Source organism: Drosophila pseudoobscura, chromosome X (genome assembly GCF_009870125.1).
Source record: "Drosophila pseudoobscura strain MV-25-SWS-2005 chromosome X, UCI_Dpse_MV25, whole genome shotgun sequence".
Lineage (NCBI taxonomy): Eukaryota > Metazoa > Arthropoda > Insecta > Diptera > Drosophilidae > Drosophila > Drosophila pseudoobscura.
Window position 1 is genome coordinate 58,301,541 of NC_046683.1, and position 25,094 is coordinate 58,326,634.

The following is a 25,094-nucleotide window of genomic DNA, read 5'->3' on the forward strand; positions in this document are numbered from 1 at the left end:
GGCATTCATGGAGATCTCCTTGGGCTGGCAGAATCCTCTGGACAGAGGTCCATTCAACAGGTAGAGCATCTCCACTTCGTCTTGCTTCTGGTCCCAGCCACCAATCAGATCAGATGATTATGACGCTGATCTCTCAAGGCTGTGGACGCGATGACGAGTGGTCGAGTCGATGAGTCGATGAGTCGAGTTGTTGTCTGGGGAACGCATGTAACTGTATCCGTGTTGCTGCCACCGCAACAGGCGGTCTCCACAGTCTGTGACCTCTCTTTTCCCCCCATTCCATTCCATTCCATTCCATTCCATTCCATTCCATTCTTGAGACTGAGTTTCTCTGATTCTCGACTGATGACGCGAAGATTTTCCAGTGAGTCAAGCACGGAAATGCTGTGCTACGACTACATACCATCGCCATCTCCATCTCCATCATCATTACCATTTCTGCAGACATCAAGATCTTGTATCTTCAATCTTCCATCTTCACACCACTCCACACTCCATCCACAATCCACAATCCACTCATTTCCTAGTTAACCTTTTTGATCGGCTTTTTAGAGAAGCCCCTTCTTCAGCCAGCCCCCAAGAATTATTCGTGGCTGGTGGGGCCGTGGGGTACCGTTTGTTTTAATGGATTTTTGGAAATTGAAATTTATTCAGAGTATGCGGGACTTATTCCTGTTTCTGTTTTTGTGGGAAAGCAGGTTCTATCCCATCCCCAGATCCACCAGATCCAGATCTCAGATCTGAGTTCCGTTCCCAGATTCTGATCGATGACACTTTGGGGGCTTAATTGACGCTCGATAAATATACGTCAGATTTAAGAGTTAAGAGCTAAGCGCTAAGGGGGCTTTGATTGGGTTTAAGCCATGTTTTAACAGCTCTGAGGCTCTGTCTGTCTCTCTGTCTGTCTTTCTGTGTTCCAATGCCAAGTTTAAGGTTTAAGGTCTCTCTCTCTCTCTCTCTCGTCATGAGTCGCAAAAGCCAAGAGCCCAAGAGCCCAAGAGCCAAAGATGATGGAGAGGAGATCTCTTGGCCCGATTTGTGTGTATTTGTATGCAAATTAGTTGGCCCATTCGATGGACTGGACTACAGTGGAGTGAAGAGCGAAGAGTGGTTTGCAGTGGAGTGGAGTGGGGAGTGAAAGGTGTAAACCATTGGATGAAGACCTCTTTTTTTTTGGGGGGCAACCTTCAGCTCGACACTCGTATGCGTATACGTATGCGCATACGTATACGTATACGTATACGTGTATTATGTAAATGCATCAAACGATGGCTCAGATGGCAATGAGAGGAGGATCCAATGGCCAATAAACCCAGAGATACATTCAGATGGCAAGTTTATTTTAATGTTTAATGTTGAAGGTGCACGGTGTATGGGTATTCAATGTGGTATTCGCTATGAGGAGTACTATGAGCGGTCATCATCGCAGTTTGCAGATCAGTCGGGATGTGACGCTGTCCATCTGTCTATCTTTATCTTTAATATTATTTGTAATTTATTCTACTGTTGAATGGTGTGGCATTCCTAGCGCCTTTGGATCTGCGGAGTTCCGTAGGAGGTGAGGCCCGTGGTGTGTGGCACGCTGGCGTAGGGCGCCCCCGCCTGGAGGGGCAGCTGTGCCACATTCAGGGGTGCCAGGCCGAAGGGCACCGGCAGCTTGAGGTTCAGCGAATTGGCATCCGTGGAGGCGGAGACGGAGGCGACTCCCCCAGCAATCGAGCGGCCTGTGGCAGCTGCAAGTGGGGCAGGCTTCGGTGCCTTCAGCGGCTGCGACTGTTGCGGGGGCTGGGGTGCCGCCTGGACCGCTGGCAGTGGCGCCGAGGGTGCTCCAAAGACATATCCCTGGCTGGTGAGTGCCTGCGTGAAGGCGGCGTGCTCCAGGTGGGGGGCAGCAAACTGTCGGGCCAATTGCTGGTACTGTTGCTGGGGAGGCTGATACCTCTGCTGCTGCTGCTGTTGCACTCGCTGTGGCAGCTGCTGACGCGGGGCGGGATAGTGGTAGTATGCCACCTGGGAGCTGGGGGTGATCGTGTACTCCAGATGGGAGACGTCTCCGAAGGCGGCATTCAACAGCTGCAGGAGCAGCAGGCACAGGAAGGATACCTGAAAGGGTTTCGATTGGGGATTAATCCCTTTTTGGGGGGCTTTCTTTCATCACTTTCTTCCAAAACTCTCACTCACTTTGGGGCTCATTTTAATGATTTGTTTACAAAAAATAAAACTAGAAAAAAACAACTGTCTGCACTTTATGGTATTCGATATTCGATGTTCTTATTCCCGATTATCGATCGATTCTCAGCTCGATTCTTGGATGGCTGTGCTACGATACGGTGGATCCACCGCTTGTGTCGATCCCTAAATGATGTTCCACTGCGAAGCTTTGGCAGCTGATTAAAATTTGTGCCCCCGCCGAAGATGCTTTTTATAGGAGGTCTCTGAGGAGAGAGGAGACTGTCGACTGTCGGGTGTCGACTGTCGGACTCTCTGCGGTTCTCAGACCCGTTCGCATGCACTGCCATTACCTCTTCTCTGAGAGTCCCTCTCCCGCTCTCTCTCTCTCTCTCTCTCTCTCTACCTTTTTGTTGTGAAGCTTTTTGGCATTTTGTTGCTGTTGCTGCTGCTGTTGTTGCTGCTGGCTTTTGTTTTGTTTGCAGCCAAGTGTTGATGTTGATTTGTTGTCTCTTAACAAACCTGTCGATTATTGACTGTCGATTGTTGACTGCTCGAACGCGTGTTTGGTTTTCCTTGCATGCTCGCCTGTGTATAAATCAATGTTGGTCGTTTTTATTGGCATCCGAACTATGCAACAAACCGAGTCGCCACTCGCCAGGGGCTCCGCCCCAGAGGGGTCCGCTCTCCCACCTCCCCTAGAAGCCCCCCTCTCGGGCAGACGCCACAGCCCTGCTCTCGGGCTGAGAGCTTATTAAACAGAAACAGCAATCGAGTGTCATGTGACAGAAGCCCCAAATGCCGCACAAACATAAAAGCCATTAGCCCCCAGACAAAGGCGCAAGAAAAAAACACAAACACACAAACACCTGAGGACTTGTGCGCGGGTTTTGCATGCTAAACGAACGAGCGATAGATGTATCTGTATCTGTATCTGTATCTATGTCTATGTGTAGATGTCTCTATCAATCGGAATACATATGCTTTAACGAGTACGAGATTGACCTCCCAATCGAGTCGCATTCGCATCTCATTTAAAGCTCATCATGTGCTCAGTGTTTTCGGTCTGATGGGGAGTGGCGAGGGGGGAGGGGGATCTATTAAACTATTGACCCATTTGGGGCATACACCGAGAGAGAGCTTCGCTCTCAGCAACTGTTGTTGAGGTGGGTCAGTGGAGGGGTATTCTTCCCACCACTCTCGTGGGACCTCTCTCCTCTTCCATCTCTCTCTGGCTCAGTGTCAAGCCGCGCCTTTGACCAAATTGGCAAGCCACGAAAACGAAAAGCCTCCATCGATGGCTCGAACCGCCTCGAGCTGCCATGAACACTTGAATTATTTATGTCTATCGGGGCTTTAATCATAATTAAATCGGTGTTCGCTGTTCGCTGTTCTACGCATAAATTGCCGAGTCTCTCGTCTCGGATAACACACTGAGCATTAAAATTAAACAACATTATAATTTGGGTTTAATTAATTGCTAATTTGAGGAAATAAATTCATTCATATTTTACGCATATTTATGCGGGTATTTATGCATCTGGAAACAGAGCCTACCAGCCCTGGTTGGCGCCGTAGGACAGAGACGGCGCCGGCGGCGGTGGAGCGCCGTAGACGGCGGCTGGCGATGGTGGAGGCGCCCCAAAGTGCAGTTTGTATCTGCCATGGAATGCTGGTGCTGCTGCTGCCAACTGGTAGCCAGGAGGCGGTGCAAATCTCGACAAGAACTGCGAACGGGCTGGAGCGGCATACGGGGGCGCTGCATAGTGAGGCGCCGCATACTGAAGAGGCGGCGGTGCGGCATACTGAAGCGGAGGCAGTGCTGCGTATTGAGGAGGAGGAGGAGGAGGCGGCGCCGCATATCCCGTATACGTCGTGGTTGTGGTGGTCACTGGAGTCCCCAAAGAGTACTTGATGGCAGGAGCAGGGGCCGCATAGGCAGCGGCATAGTTGAAGTGTGCCTTAGGCGGAGGAGGAGCTGCATGGTAGAAAGAAGGAACAGATGCATAGCTGTAGGCGGCGGGAACGGTCACGGTGTCGGACACGGCCACAGGGGCAGGCACGGCCACAGGAGCAGGCACTGCCACGGGAACTGGAGAGGGCACCGGCACAGGCACATGCACCGGAAATGGAACACCGACCGGAACTCCCACTGCTGCTGGTGCTGGGGCGTGGCCATGGAAGAAGCTACCAAGGGCAGGGGCAGCTCCAAGGCAGATCAGGGCACCGACCAGAGCCACACTCTAAAGGAGATTCGATTCGATTATCCAATTATAAAATGCACTAATTCCACCACGGGCTCTGCTGCTCTTACAATATTCAACATTTTTGGGCTATGCTTTCTTCCGATTCCGTATTCCGTATTCCCGTATTCGGTCTTAGCTTCACCGTCCAACACTTTCACACGTAATGAATCGATTTTCGGTGCCATTGCAGGTTTATATAGTACCACCGATCCATGATAAACCACGATCCGAGTTGCGTCGCACACATTATGCTGATGTCGCGGAGGAAGGAGGAGGCGGGAGCGGCGGAGGAGAAAGAGGAGTCCGGCGAAAAGTAAAAACTCCATTAAGGGATCTGCGTGCACGACGTGCAATCGACAAAGCGACAAGCGAATCGTGCGGCAAATGCACAAGGCACTACGGCCCCCTCCCCCCATCCATCCATCCCAAGACCAAGACCCAGACATCCACTGGATATGACACGAAGTGAGTATATAGTGGCTATACAGCATATGTTGCAATCGTTATCATGAGGGAGGGGACTGTGTGCTGGCCACCTGCTAAAAGATACAAATCATCGAAGAGAGCAGCTCCTCCTGGACTTCCAATGAAGAATGCTTCTACCTAAGTCTAGAATTGCTATAGAATGTTCTACGAACGATAATTGCACAGGCTATCGACCATTTAAAGTGCTCAAGATATTCCTGTATCTTTGGAATCCCATGGATCAAATTTATGCGCACACGCCAACTGCAACTCCGACCTGTCTCCGCAATCAACTTTTACTGCTGCCACTGCCCCTGCCCCTGCCCCTCCCAGTGCCAGTGCCACCAGCTGCATGAACAACAGCAACCACAGAGCGTCACAGAGAGGCGGAATGGCGATCACGTTCCAGGCGCCTTTTTATGCCTTATGACTCTTGATTGATGGCCGTTGCCAAAATATAAATGCCAAAATATCACACGGCCAGTTGAGAGCCGATTTATTGCCACCGCCAGCGGAGCCCCAGAGCCCCCTGAGCCAACAGCCAACAGCCCACAGCCAAGACGGGTCTCAATTAGCCAGGCCAAGCCCCCAAAAGCAGGCAACATAATAGAGCAGAAGGAGAGCGAGGCACTGCCTGAAAGTATGCCCCACTCCCAGCGGCCATATAAGAAAAAATGTGCTGTCGTAAACAGGGGATTTCCCTTTCGCGTGGCCAATTAAATGGCTGCCAAATGCGCGACACGCGCCCATCGAGAATGTCAACAGAACAATGAAAACAGAGGGAACGAGGCCGTGCACCCCTCCCTTCCCCTTCCCCTTCCCCTTCCCCTTCCCCTTCACCAAAGGGCCCCCCAAAGAAGAAGAATTACCATAGCGAAAGTGGCTAAATCAGAAATCGATATGCACCTTCGCTGAACTGAGAGAGAACGCCGGGAGCACTGAGAGCAGTGGGAGCACTGGATCTGCCTGCACCTCGTGCCAGTCCTTGAGGCTGCCGCTGGCAACAGGTGCCTCTCGAGTCGCGGGTGCCCGTGTGTGTTCCTGCCAGGTAATTGGAGGGTATAAATCCGCAACACGTGGTGCGTAAACTGTTTTTGGGGGAGGCCCGGCCCGGCCCGCGAATCTCGCAGAGTGCCCGGACCTCCAGTCGAGCTCTTTAATGAAGTTCCCTCTTGATTGCAGTTTGGTTTTTAATCCCGTTTTCTTATTTATAGAACCTTCTAGCAAACCCTGTCAACCCTGTCAATGAACTGTGCTTTCTCCCAAGGCCATCTCCGGCAGGGCACGCTCTCGGGCTCTCGGGCTCTCCGGCTCTGCTGTTGCTGCATAAGATTATCAACAGCAAATCCCCTTTGCACGCAACAACAGAATAATCAGGAGCAGAGCTTCGGGAGGGGGCGTCAGAGCCAGTGTCATTGCACCATAACAAGGTCAGTCCATCAAGAGGGCCCTGGTCCTAGTCCTGGTCCTAGTCCTGGTCGCGGTTGTGGTCCAGCTGCGTGTGCATTTCCCCCAGTGCACGTACGTGTACGTGCACGTCCCTTCGGCCAGGGATCAGCACTTCCTGGAAGTTGTTTGACCCTTGCTCTGGCTTGTACGTCGTAATTAATTTTCCTCACTTGTTTCGTTGAGCTCTGATTGGACGCTCGTCATTTTTTCTCGCCTCTGACTCGCATTTCAGAGCAGGTTGTAATCGGATTCGGATTGTGGTGTCAGTGCAGGTTCTAATTGCACCAGATGCTGATTGGATGCTTGGATGCCTCGAGGATGTGTGATGTTTGTGGCGAGGTCCTTGCTCCCTGCGGTCGATGGCTCGTTAATAATGCAAAGCACAGGAGCAGGAGTACAGTTTCCGCATGAATAATCCCATTTTTCTTAGCATACTCTACGGATGGAATGGGTAGCTCTCAAGAGCCAAGACTCCAGTCAGATTTCCACTCGAAGAGAGACCCACAGGCAGGGGGAGCCGAGCGAGCGAACGAACGAACGAACGAACAGGTGTGTTTCCGTTACGAGGTTGTGGGAATCGGCCGAGTTGCAAGTGTGCCATGAGAGAGCACCTGCCCCAGGTCGCAAGCCCCCAAGTGCTGCATATGCATCCACTTAGTGTCGTTTGCTGTACTTGAATGCATATTCAATGGCTCTGCTGCACTCGAGAGATGTAGGAAGCGGAATCTACCGGTCCCGCCTCTGCCTCTGCCTCCGCCTCGGCCTCTCTGGGGCATGGAGACATTGCATTGTCTGGCTGTCGTCTGTTCGGATCTGCGAAGGCTGTTCTGTTGTTGCCAAATTATCGCTTGACTGGCTAATGGTAACGCCGTTGGCTGATGGCTGATGGCTGGCGGCTGGCTGGCCGTTGACTTAATAAACTCGTAATTATGACATGGTCTGTGATCATGGGATCATATGATCGCAAGATCGTAACAGCAGAGGGGAGGGGCTGATCAGCTGGACACAATTGTGTTGCACACTCCCCAAGGTCGTGGAGACGGAGACAAGCCCAACAATGGCTTATTGTTGTTATTTACTTGTGTTTCTGTTTGCATAAAATAATTTATTTTTAAGACTCCTCCCTCTACTATTACGATCAGATCGTTTTCATTGAATTCCCACAAACATGATTTTTCCATTTGCGCATAAATTATGCTTTTGAGGCCAGAATCTCTTGCGTCTTACGTCTTACGAGTCGAGTCCGAGTCTCTTGGCTGGCAAAAGCCAGCAATAAAGCGGTAATTAAGTGGCTTATTTCACTCCTGACTAACTCTCGAGGTGCTCCAATTTTTCACTTATGAAACGAGGCAAAAAGACCATTTAGCGAATCGCCAGCGTCTCTCCGTTGGAGTCTCCATTCCATTAATAAATAAATATTTCGACGCACTTTCCTCTCCTTTTACCAATCCCAGTCCCCCTTCAGGTGCGGGGGGGGGGGGGGCGACTGGTCAACCTGTTGGCAGGCGCACGCGCTTGTCGCTTGTCGCTTGAGTCTTTCGTTTGTCCGTCCGGTCGGGTCCGTCTATCTGCAATGATAATTGCCAATTGGGAGGGGAAGGGGAGTGTGGAGTGTGATGTGTGGAGTGTTGCCAAGGCATTGCAATGCTATGAAATATTTTGTTTTTTCCTGCGAAAATTTCAAAACATTTGTCGGGAGCCGTCGCGTCGTTGCTTAAGCGAAATTAATTTGAAGTGCAATTGAATGTGGGATGGAATGGACAGGGAGAAGGGCGTGGGGTCGGTTCTTACTTAAGGGATCAGAGCCCCACACAGTATACATGTGACCCAATATTTTTGGTCTGTTTGCTGTCCAAGAATTCACTGCGAGATTGTTCTTCCGCTGCGATTTCCCCTCTGTCCCGTTGCTGTGCATGTTTGTGCTTGTCCACAGTCTGTGTAGGTACTAGTGGGAGAGTGCGTAGGCAGAGAGAGATGACTAGCTCAGAGAGAGGATCAAAAGGCACAAGAATAAGAGAGCGCGCGCTGAGCGTGTGTCTCTGCGGCAATGTGTGCGGGCTAGAAAGAGCAAGAGCGACTTTGGAACTGCATCTCTGAAGGATGGCTTGGCATTACTCAGAGAGCAGCTCCGTTATTGTAGTAGAACCAAACATAGAACGCAGAGCGAAATTGCAATGAGAGCCCGACATGCGAGTGTACAAAAACCTTAGTCAAGACTTTGTTCTTCGTTGACTTTGACTTGATTCCCTGTGGATGATTTATGTGTGTATGGATAACTCAATCGTTCACTTAACTAAAACTATACACGAGACAACCTTCTGGGCAAAGACCTTTTTGGATCCCCTCATCAACAACCAAAGAACTTTTTGTTTTAAGTGTTTTGTTTATCGTTTATTCAAAAAAAAAAAAAGTGTCGAAGCCTTGAGTGCAGTGAAACTTGCACAGAAAATAGCAAAATCATTGAAACTTGATCTCTCCTTCTCTTTCTCTCGCTCGGTGCCTGCTCCCTTAGGTCTCTAGATGTCTCTGTCTCTGTCTCTGGGCTCGGAGTTTTGTGGGCGGTTCAAAGGGGGCGGTGCTAAGAAATTTCTACACAATTCGGATTCGATTCGGAGCTTGTTGTTCTACGAAATGCAAATCCACACTTTGACGGCAGCAAAATGCGAATGTCCCGCCTTCAGAATCTCTCGATGGATATGGATGGGTGCACGGATGATGAGGGTCGTCAACGCAGAGTCGTCGTGGATGTGAGATGCGTCCACTCCTTAGTGCAGGTATCCGTGTCCGAGGCCAGCGTATCCCAGACTGCCGTAGCTGCCGTATCCGCCATAGCTGCCGTAGCCGCCGTGGTAGGTGGAGGTGGTGTGCAGGGCCGGGGAGGCGTGCACCAGAGGGGCGGAGTGGATGAGAGGGGCGGCGTGCACCAAGGGAGCGGCGTGCACCACGGGGTAGGCCTTGGTGGCCACCTTGTAGGTGTTGGCGTACGAAGTGGCCACCGGGTGGTGGGCCACAATGGGGGCGGCGTAGCTCTTGATGATCGGGGCGTGCGAGATCACGGCCGGGGCGTAGGCAGGAGCCAGGGCGGCACCGTATCCCAGTCCATAGCCATGGCTATAGGGCGAGATCAGTCCGGCGTTGGCAACGGCGCACAGGGCGGACACGAGGGCTATCTACAGTGTACAGTGGAGTAGTGTCTATAAGCAATATAATCCTTGGGTCCTCTGGGCGCTGTATCCTTACCAGTTTGAACATTTTGCTGGTTGGTTTTTGGGGTTTCTTCTGTGCGAAAGACTTCTTGACTGAAGAGCTGACTGTGTTATGCTTAGACGTCTCGTGTTGTCGTGTTATTTATACCCGATTCGACCCGACCCGAAACATGAGAAATATTCTGACAAATCATGGCCAGAAGAGCAACAGAGAGGGCAACACCAGTACCCATTCAGAGAGAGACAGAGGCAGCGACAGATCGGAGGCACAGATCGGGCGAGCGTGAACGCCCCTGTCAGCAGCCGAGAGCCGAGGCTTTGTGCATTCGCCGACACCGCCGCCGACACCGCCCGAGAGATCGCGAAAGAGATCATTCGAGACTCGCCAGAGCCAGAGCCAGAGGTAGAGGCAGACGCAACCACAGTCCCAGCTTTTCATGGAAAAACCTCTTTGGATTTGCCATTTAATTCAATTTGTACTTTTTCGGCTTCCATTGTTGGCTTCCACTTGGAAGGGGAGTGGATGGGCGGTGAGGGAAGGGAAGGGTGTGGACTTAAATCCATTCTCGTCGAGATTCGTGTGTGGAAATTAGCAATTGTCTTTCGGCGGTTCAGTTCTAAGGGAATTTCCCTCTTGAATGCTTTATTTGTGGTGGAAATTAGTTAATTAAACTTGTACACACGATCAAGGAAGGTGTCAAAGAAGGAACGAACCCTTTCTGGGACTCCTCTTTCCAGCTCAAGCGCTTTTAGTACCCAAACAAATAATAATAATAAATAACACCTATGTATATACTCCCCCCCATGCAACATGCAACATTAAACATGCATCACATGCTATGACATTTGTGATTAGCTGATCTCTAAATCCTTTCTAAAACGCCTTTGATTATCAATCAGCCTGGCCGGCTGGCTGGCTAACTGACAGCTCATTACAGATCCGATCCGTAGGTGTGGAAAATGTGGTTGCTCCAATCGGAGGCAGGCAGGCAGGCAGCCAGGCAGCAGCCTCTCCACGCACCGAAAAACGCTCCGTGAAAAATTGGCCACTTTAATAACTGACAACAATTTGTGGAACGAATTGGAGTGGAGTGCAGTTGTGGTGTGCTGTGCTGTGGTGCAGTTGGTCAGTGGTTCGGTGGTTCGGTGGACAGCTGGTTTGCATGCATTAATTTTTAAACTGATTTCTTATCGCTTTCGGCTGGGGGCAGGCATGGCGTATGCGTAACTTGGTTGTAAAGAAAATCAATTGCCAATGCAAGTAAATCATATTTGCCGGATTTCGGATTTGTGAATTGGGCATTTGCGGATTTGGAATTGCCTGCCAGATTTCCTAATAGCCATTCTTAATTTCCTCTCAGCAGTCGCACGTATCATATCGTATCGTATCAAAAGATCTTCTGTCCAAGAAGTGTACAAAGAATTGCGAAATATTGTCACCTGAGTTCGCGAACCTTGAGCTGAAGTTTTTGAATTGAAGTTTTGAATCGAATTCAGTGTTCGATTCAGAGTTAGATTCAGATTCAGAGTTCTCAGCGACAAACAAAGCCCGGCTTAAAGTTTATGACTCATAAATCAATAAACCTTTTGGCCTGAAGCTGGGGACAATTCATTCTTTCGCTTTGACCCTGGACATCGCTGCTTGATTGGCTTCGAGTGCGAGTTTATGGAAAATCTGCATATCAACGAGGCTTAAACTAAATCAAGCACAGCCCCAGCCACGGCCGAAGCAGTCGAAAGCAAACCCTTCACCAGGCCAACACCTATTGCCTATTGCCTATCGCCTATCGGTGTCTGGGGAGACCCGGGGCGTTATGCAAATCGCTGCCAAATTGTCGCATAAATCTAAATCGGACGAGGCTTGATTGACACAAAACAGGATGCCAAATTGCGTGGCTAACGATTGATCCATTGATCCAAGGGGCCACTGCCTGCCACCCACTCTGTGCGATTGTGGTTCGGATTCGGATTCGGGTTCGGATTGCAGCCGGTGGTCAGAGCTGGGGCCTCTTGTGGCCTGTAATTGCATTTTAATGGCCTCCCAATTGCATTCTGTGTGTGTGCGCCTGCCTGCCTGCCTGCCTGCCTTCCATTGGGCAATGCCCCCACAGTCCCCATGCATTCGATGGCGATGGCGATGCCGATTCCGATTTCCCAAGCACAACGCCCAAAAAACTTTGATTGCCAACAAATCATTCAAAAAGTTGAAATTAAAAGCCGTCAATTTTCCAACTCAAGTGAGTTTCGGGTCTACTTTTTTCTCCACAGTCATGATTTATGCGATATTTCTGTGGAAATCGTCAAAGTAGACAGATTTCTCGGGAGAAAAATGAAATTTCACAAGTCGGAAATTTTCGTGAAATTTTCTTGAAATCAGATCAAAGATTTCACGGCTTAGGAAGAGGAGAAGGAGATTCGGTTTAGTTGCATTCCATTAACACGATGACCGCAAAATGTTATTGTTTAATTTCGCTTAATTTGATATAGTTGTGCTAGAGTTTTGCATAATTGTGGGTTCGGTGGTTGGTCACCAGCCAATTTGCATTTCCATGTATTCACATACTCGCATACATATGTATGTACATTGTATGTATGTATGTATGTGCTCTGGTGACTCCCAGCCGTGTGACTCGAGTGTGTCCAATTAAGTATTAAGTATACCACATGGTGGACGGACGCTACGCGGTCAAGGTCGTGCTTACCCCAGTACTGTCGCAATGTCGTGCACATTACAATGTACACTCGTACTACACCAGCGACCGACAACAACACTTTCAATTACATGTTTTATAATGATTAATAATCCGAGAAGCAACAGCAACAGCAACAGCTGCAAACTGTAACAAACAATGGCCAACCGAGAGCCAAGACTGCAGAAATTGGCAAGGGATCGTTGCAGCACCGAATGGCTGATGGGTGGATACTCTTCTAGGGTTCTTCATTTGAGAGTGAGTCAACTCTCCGAGTGTTCAAGGGCTTCTCACATTTCTATCTACCCTCCATTAGTCACACTTTACGTACACACATCATAGGAAAGAGACTCTTCGCTTCTTTCAGGGCATTCATCAATGCTTTGAGGAATGCTTTTCCGCCGACTGCTGGGGGGCATGGCAAATGTCGAGCAGGCACCGCTGTGAAGAGCTCTGTACACACACACACACACACACCTAAAAGACAGACAGCCAGAAAGACGGCCACATTTTCATTAATGGAATTAAAGTGAGCTACTTTTCCCACTCTTCCCCTCCGCCATTACACCCCCTCCCCGCCTTTGGGGCTACCGCATTTTTAGTCGGAGATCTTTTACCTTCAGACCGAGACTCAGATTCAGATTCGAGGTTGGGCCAGCGATTATCATTTGTAAAATTGGTTTAACTTTTTAGTTCTTTTTCGTTTGTTAGTTTTTCTTTTTGTTTCTGCTTGGGGACATTGCGCAACGTGGGGCTCAGAGCACGTACATGGTTTCTGTTTCTCTGTTGCTCTGCCTGTTGCATGCCAAAAACTATTCCGGACACAGATCCATTTGACAGCTCCGCTGAGTATTCCCCCGATTGTCAATGCAAATTCACCGAAATTCGCATCATAATTAAGTGGTTTAAACGCGGCTGCAACCACGGGCACAGCCACTGGCACTGGCACTGGCACAGCTACCATATCGAGAACGGGACACGCCCCTTTTTGTGGGTCGTAAATTAAAGCGGCAAACGCCTTGCCTTGCAGCATTCTGTGTTTTGTTTTTGTCACCAAATTGTATGCAAATTGTTCTTCGACTCACTGACGGACGGATCCAAAGAGATTTATGTTACCAAAATAATGGGGTTTTAATTGAATTTACTTTTCATGTAGGTGCCTCCTCCTGTACTTCTGTGCTCCCCCCTCCTCTCCCGATACCCTCGATCCCCTCGCTCGTTGCTTGTCTAATGCATCTAATTAGACTTTCACTTTTTTGCTGTTTGCTGCCACTCGTATTGTCTGGGATTGTCTGTAGCTCTGCGATTGTTCTAGAGAGCAGAATCGTTGACTTTTGTGGTTACTCACCCTGAACTTGGGCCTGGGCTTTGGCTGATTGGAAATCAAATTACGACGCCCAGATCCAGATACAGACACGATTGTAGAACACTTGTCGAGGGAGTCATAACGCGGTGGATAGAGGTGGCAATGGATTCCGACACGAGTCGCTCGGTTCTAAGAGACGTTTCCCATTCAGAGGTGGTTCTGGTCTAACACTCCCCAAGACTCCAACACGAATCTATCGCCCCATCACGCTATGATCTCCAAATGCTCCGCTTTATTCGTTCTATGCCACGGGCTGTGTTTCTCACAGCAAAAAGCTGAAATCAGCGTGAGTCTGCTCGGAGCTCGGAGCTGCTTTGGGAACTGCGGATAACTATAAAAAGTCAATTAGACTTAATGATAGCATAGCCGCAGCTAAACATTAAATTCATGTACGTAAATTACACACAGAAAGAATACAGAGAGCAAAGATGAAAAAAACAAAAACAACATTCGCAAGAAAAGTAATAAAAACCAAAACGGATTCGATTTCAGGGCAAGAGACAGCAAGCAAGCAGCTAACAGAAAACAGCCAGAGACCAAACCAAACACAATGTCGACTCCAATTTGGATTCTGTGGATTCTGTACGTAATCGAGGAAGTTGTTTGGGGCCTCTGTCGCTGTCTCTGTCTCTGTCGCTGTCTCTGTCGCTGTCGCTGGTGTCTCTGGTGTCTCCACCTCTACGGGCTGTAATAGCTCCGCTCCGACTGCAGTCGGCAAAAAGTGGTTCGCAGCAGTGCGTCTGGTTTTGTATAATTCAGTCATTAAAATTAATAAGACAATGCAGATTGCAGATTGTAGATCACAGATCACACGCCCCAAAAAACAAAACACTCACAGAGCCACCTGTTGGCGCCGCAAGAACTGGCCAAACGAGGCATTTGGCAAACGTTTAGGCCTGGAGGCGGATGTGGGATGTGGATGTGCCGACCATTACAGATCTAATTACATGGCGTATGAGTGATTTTAAATGGTGTCGTGGCCAGTCACACCGATAAGGCCATGGGGCTGGGATAAGACCCCAGATTAGCCGTACTCATAGCCGCCTTCTCCCGCCTTCCTCCTCTCCCTCTGCATTTGCAGCTAATTAAGTTGCATGTTGCTGTTGACAGGCATTCAGATACAGATACTCGCACTCAGACTCGCACTCGTTCGAATGCACGCAGACAGACAGCTGGACAGATACACGCAACACCCGAAACGGAGCCAATCCCAGTGGACTGGACAGAGTCGCTTTCTGTTAGCCCAACTATTTGTCCATATTTCGTTAAAGTTCTCAACAACTTGGGGATTGTCCATAACCATTGAAGTTGCTGTTTAACTCTGAAAGAAGTTTTGTATTCATTTCCTTATAGAACTAAAGTGCCTCAATCCAAGATCAGATTTCTTGAAATCAATTAGGCCTCTGCTTCAGTTGGATTGGACTTAAGCAAAGCCTAAATTTATTGTATTGTACGAAATTCCGCATTGGTTTGCTTTGGCTTTTGGCCAGACATTCCACTAATCGAATCATTTACCATTCCCACTGCCTTTTTGTGGCTGATTAACTCTAGTAATACCCTGTTTACACTTGGCTTGAGCTATTCAGTCATTGAGTTTGGGCAAAGTTCAAGTTTGTACATGGGATGGGCATAAAGCCCTAGCACTGGGTGCGTTTGTTCGATTTCCCGAATATTTCAACCCTGTTCTGCCTGCCGTGAGAACTATCACCACTAGAAAAACAGCAACCAAAAGGCAACAGCGGGAAAAGGTGCAAATATACCTTTAAGATAATAGTTTTTTGATATTAGTCAATCGCGGTGGGCTGGTAAGTGTAGGAACAATAAGTTTTAGCCTCGAGGCTTGATATCGACTGATGTATGCTGTTGCTAACCACAGATCCTTCAATGGACCAGCTTCCCTCTCCTTCCTACACACATGTAATCGTTAAAGCAAATACTTTAAGCAATTTTGTTGGAAACACACCCACGCATCAGCCCTCAAGAACTCAGTAATTCTCATTTATCGATCGTTATCCTATAACGAGTCATCGAGCAGTTCGCCTGTTAACATATCAAATTCCCTCCTACGTTTGAAAAATGAATAAGATCTGAAAACTATTTAGCAAGTGAACAAATTTGCGAAAATTGCTGCAGCCTCAGCACAGAAAATTGACGAATGTTTTCAGGCGTTTATGAACGCCCCCAACGATCATTTATCTAATAAATCAAACTAAATAGCCTATGTTTCCGAGCCAAAGCTATGAGCTAAGCTTCGAAAGCGTGCCCAAGAGCTTTCGTTTACAGATCGATTCCAAAGGTATGCAACGTTTTTTTGAACATCATTCTAAAGCTTTTCCACGATCTCGAAGTGCATGCTACGACCTGACTAGGTCGTTCGTCCGTCGTCCGTCGTCTGTCGTCGGTCGTCGTTCGTCGTTCGCCTGTTGCAGCCTCTGATTTCCACTCTTTCTGCTGCAGAACTGGGAATCGTTAGACCCCGTGTTAAGTGCAATTCAAAGATTTATGCCGACTGTTAAACCGTCAAGTGATTTACACCTCGCGGCTGTAAGAATCCGTCTTGGACATGGTTTCGCTTGGCTTGCAGTTGGCTGGGGCCAAAGTAGAGCACAGCCAACACAATAGTAACTGGCGGCAACAGCAACAACAACGGGAGCTACTTGGTTCAGTGATTAAATCGTTTCGGGGCCTGTCTGCCGGTCTGTCTGCCTGTCAGCGGGCTTGGGTTATGAGTATCTTTGGCTTCTGTTTCTACCACTTTTCGTTATGTTTTTCTTCTTAATTAAATTAGGCCCAAGGTCGCCCCCAAATGGGCTGGGAATCTTAGAGCAGGCAGAGGCATTAGGTATATGGTTAATTAACATCAAAGTTGAGAGGCAAACGAGGCATTCTCGTGCATATATGGCATATGGTGTCTGATCTGCGTTGGCGGCACCCAGAAATAGCCCGGCCGAAAACTACGAGCCAGGAAAAGTCAGTCAGGCGTGGAGGGACTAGAGGCTGGTTATGCAAATGGTTTGCCTCTTTGTGGGGTGTGTGGGGTGTTAGGGGTGTTTAGGGGGGCGGGGTCCCGATCGGGACCAGTTAACCAGAGGCCAGAAGCTGGCCAGCATCTGTGCGGCAGTCAAGTAGAAGAAATGAACGGGAATCTGGCAGTGGAGGGCTGCAGGGGGGACAGGTGCGAGTGTATTTGTGGGTGGCTTTGTTAGCCTCAAGTCTGACAGCAGCAGCGCATTGCCTTGGTCCAAACTGCTCGCTCAGTTACGCCCAAATGGGTCACTAATGAGGCATCTAGCCATCTGGGGGGCCTGGGAATAATGTGGCCACGGCCAGAAACACGGCAGACAGCAGAGACACACAACTCTCGCTGATGGCTCGATTGTTTGTGCCAATTCTAACGTAAAGAAGATAATTCCCCCGCCTTTGTGGGGGCTATAAAACCAGAGCGTCTTCTTCGTAGCCAAAACACAGTCGACCCACAGTTCACCCAACGAAGATGTTCAAAATTGTGAGTGTTCCCCTCGAAAAGAGCCAAAGCCAACGCCAAAGCCAAGCCAAATATATCCTTCGGAGTCAACTAATCCTTTGGACCGCCTCTTCCCCCAGCTGTTTGTTTTGTGTGCAGTTTACGCCGCCCTGAGCCAGGCTCGTCCCAGCTACCTGCACGGCTACGACGCCCTGGAGTACGCCCCCAGTGTGGTGGGGTATGAGAGCCTGGCCCTGCCGGCGGCCGTCTCCCACCAGAGCTCGACGGTGGTGCACGAGAAGCGTCCCTACTGGCGGCCCATTGTCGATCACCACTCGCCGCTGCTGCGGGCCTCCTACGCCCCAGTGTCCTCCATCTCCTATGCCCCGCTGGGATATGCCGCAGGCAGTGCCGGCTGGTACGAGCCGGGCGCCGGAGTCGGGGCCTGGGGCGGATCCCTCGGTGGCGCCTACGAGAGCATCTACCTGAAGTAGAAGATCCACCCCATGGATAATCGTTGAATCGCAGCATCTCAGATTGGATTTTTTTTTTCTTTTTTTTTCAGTGTATAATAATAAAGTTTGAGAATCTATAAAAACCCAAATGCTGCATTCCATGCCCATCCCGCGGTAGCCCCAAGCCGTTTGTCTTCCTTGACCGCCTCCAGGTTAGTGTACGCCATAAGCTTTACGCCAGTTTGGATCCCCGCACGTTTTTCTTTGGATTGGGCAACGGCGTTGGGTGCGCGAGGCCCCTCTTCAGCTGTTCTTCCTTAGCTCCCTTTGCATTCGGATTGCAAGACCTGCTGGCCTGTCGAGCTGCAGTTGCTGTTGCAGTTGGGGGCATCGAAGCTGCCCCGAGCCTTAAGTCTAAAGTCTGTGGCGATGGGGCTGACGCCATCTGCGAACGGCTCGTGGCGGTGCTCGGCCTGGAACCCCTACAACATGTTAACTGTAAGGCCGCAAGAGGAAATGTTGGCCAACACCTGGAACAACATGACATCCTCATTGGAAGGCACAACAGCCACTCGCATGCCCACATTCGTCAGCAGGTGCTCAATGTATTCCGCAAATTACTATTCCGATAGCCGCTGCCGATATCGTAACGCGTCCTTGAACTCTCGCAGGAACATCTGCGGCATCTTTTGCGGCTCTGTTGTCAGCGTGTGGGCCACCTCCTTTGCACCTCCTACAACTGCACGAAACCAATAATCGGTAACGGGACTTCGCCAAATAGCGGGAAAATGCTGGCCAACTCAAATTTTATATCGGTTTGCTTTATTTCTTTCGCGGGACGGACACAAGTCAACAAGGAACTGTTCAAAATCTTTCGTTCTCGGTCTCTCACTTTTTACCAGGCGTGGGCGGCGTATGTGAGGGGGGCGTGGTACTGGGCAGGAGCAGCGGCATAGGCCACGGGCGAGGAGTAGGCCACGGGGTGGGAGTAGGCCAGAGGAGAGGCGTAAGCCACGGGCGCAGAGTATGTCAGCGGTGCAGAGTAGGCCACAGGAGCAGCAGCCACGGTCTTGACGAGGGGAGCGGAGTGGACGGCGGTCGTCCGCACGACTGGGGCAACCACATCCTCCACCACCGGGGTGCTGTGCACCTGGGTGAGGCTCTGGTGGGAGACGGCGGTGGGCACGCTCTTCACGACGGCTCCGATCTTGGCTAGCGACGACTCCTGGACGATGGTCGTGGCTGGGGCGCTGTAGACGAGGGGAGCGGCAGCCAGATGGCCGGGCTTGGCCGCGGCAACGGCCAGCAGAGCAGCGAGAACGAACTGGCGGATCGGAGAGAGATCGAAGGGAATCAGTTAGAGATCGTAATCCTTCTTGGCCATCCATTGGGGATCCTTACCAATTTGAACATTTTGACGGGGGCTTTCTTTGGGCTTCTTTGACGTGTGTCGTGTCGAAGAGATGGACTTGGAGTGTGATTCGCTGAGGGACTGTCAATCTCTTTTATACTCGCTCTTGAACTTCACTTTGGCTTGCTTTCGGTGTTTCTCCCACACAGATACCCACCCATACAGGGACAGCTCACGCACACGCATACGCATTGTCCATTGTCCATTGAGGCGGATACAATCGGCGGTCGGTCGAACGTGCCTGAACGGATTCTTGTCTCTTTTTTCTCCGTCTGTTTACTGGGTTGTTGGCCACAAACCAGATTATTATTATTCGGAGCCGATCTCTGCTCTCTGGCACTCTTTTCTTCCCCTTCCAGTAACTCGAGTGCCAGTAATTACTTCACTTATTTTCGGCCTCGCACTTGTTTCGGGCCAAAGCCGAACCCAAGCCCACTCTTGTTTTCGTTTCAATTCTGGGGCTGCCGCTTTAGTGGCGCACGTACCCGTTCTGGAAGGGGCTTTAAATCTGAAAGGAGAACGAGCCAAGGGTCCACAGCAGACTTGTTCCAAGAACTTCATCGCGTAAATAAGAGAGAGCGAAAATCAGAATCGCATCAGTCAAGGCCACCTGGCAGCCGACAACTTTCCAGGAAACTTTTGCCGGCTTGAGTTTCCATTATCTAAATGCAGACAAGGTGCAAATAAGGCACAGATTTTCCTGGAAAATGAATGGGAACTTTGAAGGCGGGCCACTGATAACGCTTCGGGAAATCTCTTTACTGCAAATGGCTCTCATTCACAACAGGGAAAAAATGCATTTTTAGAAATACTTAAAGTACTTTTCACTGTTGTGAGGTTTCTTCTCAGTTTTGGGGCTGCACTACAGCGACTTGGTGCCAGATATCAAGGTCCCAGGTCCTGCCATCTCGAGGCCATGTATATGTATATATCGGTCTCCATCGGTCGAACACCAGGTCTTTGTGAAGAAATTAGTTGGTTGGTGCCCACTGTGGCAACTGGTTATATAATCCATTAGGAAATTAGATTTCAACTATTTCTATCGTCACTTGTAGTGATACCTGCTGAACGAAACAGTTCATTGACCATCCGGGCCTGTTGTCCTTGAAGCAGCTGGATGCCAATGGTCTTCGAAGAGGTGGAGGCCACCCCCCAAATCTAATTTTCATTCACATACGGACCATAGTACCTTTGAGGCGTGTGCAGGGCACATGGACGATGTTTACCCAGGCTGCAGGTGCAGCAGGAAGTACGTGCCAGGGAGCAATGAACCAGGACATGCCATGACGTCCATCTATTGAACCTCCACCACCCTTGGCACCCTCAGCAGTGCTTAGAATGCACATCACAGGTGCAAAATGGAACCTGTCCTGCATAGATCAAGACTGATGAATGGCCCATCGAGGAGAGAGAAAACAGGCAGACAATTTCGAAAGCAAAAACATTTATTTTTATTTAAAATTCGTATCACAAAACCGTCCAACAGTCCATGAATCCTGGTCACCTGGAAGCGAATGGTACGGCGCGGCGCTCTACCACACACCGGTGGCGGTGTAGGTCAGCGGCGAGGAGGCGGCCACTGCAGAATAGTGGCCGGCCACAACGGGAGCGGCGGCCGCATAGCTGGTGTGCACCACTGGGGCGGCAGCGGCGTAGGTCGTCTGGTAAACAGGGGCAGCAGCAGCGTAGCTGGTGTGGACAACGGGGGCAGCATAGGTCTTGACCACGGGGGCGACAACATCCTGGACGACATGGGCAGAGCTGTGGACCACCGACTGGCTCTGGTGGGAGACAGAGGTGGGAACGCTCTTTACCACGGAACCCACATTGGCCAGGTAGGGCTCCTGCACGATGGTTGTGGTAGCCGGGGCGGAATAGACCACGGGGGAGGACTCCAGCAGGTGACCGGGACGGGCAGCAGCTACGGCGAGGAGAGCAGACAATACCACCAACTTGAACATTTTGAAATAGTTTGGTCTGTATTGACTGTTTGGATTGGAGTGATCGGATTGAGCTTCTTGCGAGAACTGTGTGTGGTTGTGGAGCGGCTGCAGTGGTTTTATATAGCTCCCGTTTGGGCAGAGACTTGGCTTTGACCTTCAGGGCCGAGCCACACGCATACGCAGACCACAGTATCGATGTGTGGACCGAAGCCGCGTCACAATTCGAGTCCGAAATCCAACCCATATCAGATTCTGGGCCGCGATCAATAAGCAATTAGCGTCGGTGGACGGCTTAGCCGAGAGCCAATCAAGTACGCAGAGTACAGCGGAGTATAGCAGAGTGGTTCCGAGACCATTAGAGACTCTCGAGGGCCTCTGATGACTCCTCCGCGGCTGCATTACTTGCACTTTGAGTGCGGGAGTCAGGGTCAAGTCAGCGTGCAGTGAGTGTGTGAGCTTTTGGTTTCGGATCACGGGTATTGGGTTCAGTTTTTCTTTCAATTGCAAGTCGCATGTTTTATTGTCCGAGCGAGGGCAGACTTATTTCGCTTTAAAGTCAACTCAACTCAAATCGTACCCGTACTCGTAAATGTTTTAATTAAACTTCTCTTTTCGCAGCTACGACGGCAACGGCGGCTGCGTCGGAAACTGCCCCGAAAATAACGACGATGGACAATGCCCGTACTATATAAGACTGGTCTTTCAGTTGTCCCATTATCAGTCAGCTTCATTCGCTTCCACAGCAGCACAACACAGACCAAAAACACAAAATCCCCTCAACATGTTCAAATTGGTAAGTCATCCATCCGAATCCGAGCGGTCGTCCTCCTAGCTATGAGCTAACCTCCTCCATTATTTGTTCCAGGTGGTGTTGTCTGCTCTCCTCGCCGTAGCTGTCGCTCGTCCCGGCCATCTGTATGAGTCTCCGCTGGTCTATTCCGCCCCGGCTACCACAACCATCGTGCAGGAGCCCTACCTGGCCAATGTTGGTTCCGTGGTAAAGAGCGTTCCCACCTCTGTCTCCCACCAGAGCCAGTCGGTGGTCCACAGCTCTGCCCATGTCGTCCAGGATGTTGTCGCTCCCGTGGTGAAGACCTATGCAGCTCCCGTCATCACCAGCTACGCGGCATCTCCTCTGGTCCACACCTCATACGCCTCTCCCCTCGTCCATACTTCCTATGCGGCCACTCCCGTCGTCTACAACGCTGGCTGGTAAGGACGCAGGCTGGAGGACTGGATGCTAGGACAAGCGATCTGGATGGCTAGAAATATAATATTCCTTTTGTACATAAACGAGTTTAATTGCGAATTAAATGTGATTTTCGAAAGTTAAATCTAAACTGTATTTATGGGTATTGGGATATCGGAAACTACTATGAATGGGGAGGTCAAAAGGATAGGTTTGAAAATAACGCTGAAAACGGAATATCCCTGGCTTTAATCGATCGAGGACATTCTCCCGACTACGAGAAGTCGTGGCACTTCCAGATCGCATGAGAAATGGTGGAGTTATAGCGATTAAAAGTTAAACAGGCATTATCCTTGTTGTCCTTTATGCCTCTAAGCGATCAGGAAGATTCTCTCGATCACAAGGAGGCGTAGTACATTCCGATTTTATGAGAAATGGTGGAGCAAAGTAAGTATGTATGAGTGAGGAACATGTCGTTGATCCTTGATAAGGATTCTATCGGGGATGTTTGTTGTTGTTGTCAATCGTTCCATATCAAGCCTCAAATAGCGGAGAAAATAAAATAATTTGTATTAGGAAAGGATATGATCCTTAAAAAAGACTCTATAAAAGCAAGGATTTTCACAGGAAGCCATGGCAGGGAGATATAGCCGAAGATATAGATTTGCATATCATGCAAACACTGGTTTCTTCTGTAAGCTATATCTCGACTGTAGGGCGGCCGATCGGGGCGTGGCATGTCTTTTCGTGATCGGGAGAGTCCTGCCAACCGATTGGCACCTGAAAAAAGGACATCCATTCCATCACGATTTTCGCAAAAAATCATGATGTAACCATCATTGAAATTGCCAAAAATCGGCCCCGTTTTTTTAGTCGAGATTTTGATGCCGTTCGACAGTCTGGATCCTCCCGATCCTGCGAAAGTTGGTCCTGCCCCGATCTGGCCCTTTTTGTCTGAGATATAGCCTTCCGAAGATAATACTGGTTTCTTCTGCAAGCTATATGTCAGCTATACGGCGGCCAATCGGGGCGTGGCATGTCTTTTCGTGATCGGGAGAGTCCTGCCAACCGATTGACACCTGAAAAAAGGACATCCATTCCATCACGATTTTCGCAAAAAATCATGATGTAACCATCATTGAAATTGCCAAAAATCGGCCCCGTTTTTTAGTCGAGATTTTGATGCCGTTCGACAGTCTGGACCCTCCCGATCCTGGGAAAGTTGGTCCTGCCCCGATCTGGCCCTAGTTGTCTGAGATATAGCCTTCCGAAGATAAGGATTTGCACATCGTGCAAATACTGGTTTCTTCTGTACGCTATATCTCGGCTGAAGGGCGGCCGATCGGGGCGTGGCATGTCTTTTCGTGATCGGGAGAGTCCTGCCAACCGATTGGCACCTGAAAAAAGGACATCCATTCCATCACGATTTTCGCAAAAAATAATGATGTAACCATCATTGAAATTGCCAAAAATCGGCCCCGTTTTTTTAGTCGAGATTTTGATGCCGTTCGACAGTCTGGATCCTCCCGATCCTGCGAAAGTTGGTCCTGCCCCGATCTGGCCCTAGTTGTCTGAGATATAGTCTTCATCTATAGCTTTGGATTTGCACATCATGCAAATACTGGTTTCTTCTGTATGCTATATCTCGACTGTAGGCCGGCCGATCAGGGCGTGGCATGTCTTTTCGTGATCGGGAGAGTCCTGCCAACCGATTGGCACCTGAAAAAAGGACATCCATTCCATCACGATTTTCGCAAAAAATCATGATGTAACCATCATTGAAATTGCCAAAAATCGGCCCCGTTTTTTTAGTCGAGATTTTGATGCCGTTCGACAGTCTGGATCCTCCCGATCCTGCGAAAGTTGGTCCTGCCCCGATCTGGCCCTTTTTGTCTGAGATATAGCCTTCCGAAGATAATACTGGTTTCTTCTGCAAGCTATATGTCATCTATACGGCGGCCAATCGGGGCGTGGCATGTCTTTTCGTGATCGGGAGAGTCCTGCCAACCGATTGACACCTGAAAAAAGGACATCCATTCCATCACGATTTTCGCAAAAAATCATGATGTAACCATCATTGAAATTGCCAAAAATCGGCCCCGTTTTTTAGTCGAGATTTTGATGCCGTTCGACAGTCTGGACCCTCCCGATCCTGGGAAAGTTGGTCCTGCCCCGATCTGGCCCTAGTTGTCTGAGATATAGCCTTCCGAAGATAAGGATTTGCACATCGTGCAAATACTGGTTTCTTCTGTACGCTATATCTCGACTGTAGGGCGGCCGATCAGGGCGTGGCATGTCTTTTCGTGATCGGGAGAGTCCTGCCAACCGATTGGCACCTGAAAAAAGGACATCCATTCCATCACGATTTTCGCAAAAAATCATGATGTAACCATCATTGAAATTGCCAAAAATCGGCCCCGTTTTTTTAGTCGAGATTTTGATGCCGTTCGACAGTCTGGATCCTCCCGATCCTGCGAAAGTTGGTCCTGCCCCGATCTGGCCCTTTTTGTCTGAGATATAGCCTTCCGAAGATAATACTGGTTTCTTCTGCAAGCTATATGTCATCTATACGGCGGCCAATCGGGGCGTGGCATGTCTTTTCGTGATCGGGAGAGTCCTGCCAACCGATTGACACCTGAAAAAAGGACATCCATTCCATCACGATTTTCGCAAAAAATCATGATGTAACCATCATTGAAATTGCCAAAAATCGGCCCCGTTTTTTAGTCGAGATTTTGATGCCGTTCGACAGTCTGGACCCTCCCGATCCTGGGAAAGTTGGTCCTGCCCCGATCTGGCCCTAGTTGTCTGAGATATAGCCTTCCGAAGATAAGGATTTGCACATCGTGCAAATACTGGTTTCTTCTGTACGCTATATCTCGGCTGAAGGGCGGCCGATCGGGGCGTGGCATGTCTTTTCGTGATCGGGAGAGTCCTGCCAACCGATTGGCACCTGAAAAAAGGACATCCATTCCATCACGATTTTCGCAAAAAATCATGATGTAACCATCATTGAAATTGCCAAAAATCGGCCCCGTTTTT

At 49.6% G+C, this 25,094-nt stretch overlaps 6 protein-coding genes across 6 annotated transcripts; 2 read left to right on the plus strand and 4 right to left on the minus strand.

Annotated features, from left to right (window-relative positions):
- Nucleotides 1-1,319: 1,319 nt before the first annotated feature.
- On the minus strand, nucleotides 1,320-2,421 carry LOC4812372 (myb-like protein AA). Its single transcript, XM_001352512.4, has 2 exons — nucleotides 2,182-2,421; nucleotides 1,320-2,103 (listed from the first exon to the last, which is right to left on the minus strand). Exons 1-2 carry the CDS (start codon nucleotides 2,191-2,193, stop codon nucleotides 1,525-1,527), a joined length of 591 nt encoding a protein of 196 aa, XP_001352548.3. The 5' UTR covers nucleotides 2,194-2,421; the 3' UTR covers nucleotides 1,320-1,524.
- Nucleotides 2,422-3,722: 1,301 nt separating this feature from the next.
- LOC13036484 (extensin-2) lies at nucleotides 3,723-4,550 on the minus strand. The gene is made up of 2 exons (XM_003736129.2): nucleotides 4,484-4,550; nucleotides 3,723-4,412 (listed from the first exon to the last, which is right to left on the minus strand). The coding sequence occupies exons 1-2, from the start codon at nucleotides 4,493-4,495 to the stop codon at nucleotides 3,723-3,725; spliced, it is 702 nt and encodes a 233-aa protein (XP_003736177.2). The 5' UTR covers nucleotides 4,496-4,550.
- A 4,148-nt stretch (nucleotides 4,551-8,698) lies between these two features.
- Nucleotides 8,699-9,688, minus strand: LOC4812538 (cuticle protein 64). The gene is made up of 2 exons (XM_001352514.3): nucleotides 9,570-9,688; nucleotides 8,699-9,499 (listed from the first exon to the last, which is right to left on the minus strand). Exons 1-2 carry the CDS (start codon nucleotides 9,579-9,581, stop codon nucleotides 9,095-9,097), a joined length of 417 nt encoding a protein of 138 aa, XP_001352550.1. The 5' UTR covers nucleotides 9,582-9,688; the 3' UTR covers nucleotides 8,699-9,094.
- Nucleotides 9,689-16,997: 7,309 nt separating this feature from the next.
- Nucleotides 16,998-17,652, plus strand: LOC4812121 (uncharacterized). The gene is made up of 2 exons (XM_001352515.3): nucleotides 16,998-17,096; nucleotides 17,195-17,652. The coding sequence occupies exons 1-2, from the start codon at nucleotides 17,085-17,087 to the stop codon at nucleotides 17,546-17,548; spliced, it is 366 nt and encodes a 121-aa protein (XP_001352551.1). The 5' UTR covers nucleotides 16,998-17,084; the 3' UTR covers nucleotides 17,549-17,652.
- A 657-nt stretch (nucleotides 17,653-18,309) lies between these two features.
- Nucleotides 18,310-20,976, minus strand: LOC4812161 (uncharacterized). The gene is made up of 3 exons (XM_001352516.4): nucleotides 20,454-20,976; nucleotides 18,911-19,031; nucleotides 18,310-18,833 (listed from the first exon to the last, which is right to left on the minus strand). The coding sequence occupies exons 1-3, from the start codon at nucleotides 20,879-20,881 to the stop codon at nucleotides 18,405-18,407; spliced, it is 978 nt and encodes a 325-aa protein (XP_001352552.3). The 5' UTR covers nucleotides 20,882-20,976; the 3' UTR covers nucleotides 18,310-18,404.
- A 561-nt stretch (nucleotides 20,977-21,537) lies between these two features.
- On the plus strand, nucleotides 21,538-22,197 carry LOC6900017 (retinin). The gene is made up of 2 exons (XM_033382882.1): nucleotides 21,538-21,656; nucleotides 21,729-22,197. Exons 1-2 carry the CDS (start codon nucleotides 21,645-21,647, stop codon nucleotides 22,077-22,079), a joined length of 363 nt encoding a protein of 120 aa, XP_033238773.1. The 5' UTR covers nucleotides 21,538-21,644; the 3' UTR covers nucleotides 22,080-22,197.
- Nucleotides 22,198-25,094: the final 2,897 nt, after the last annotated feature.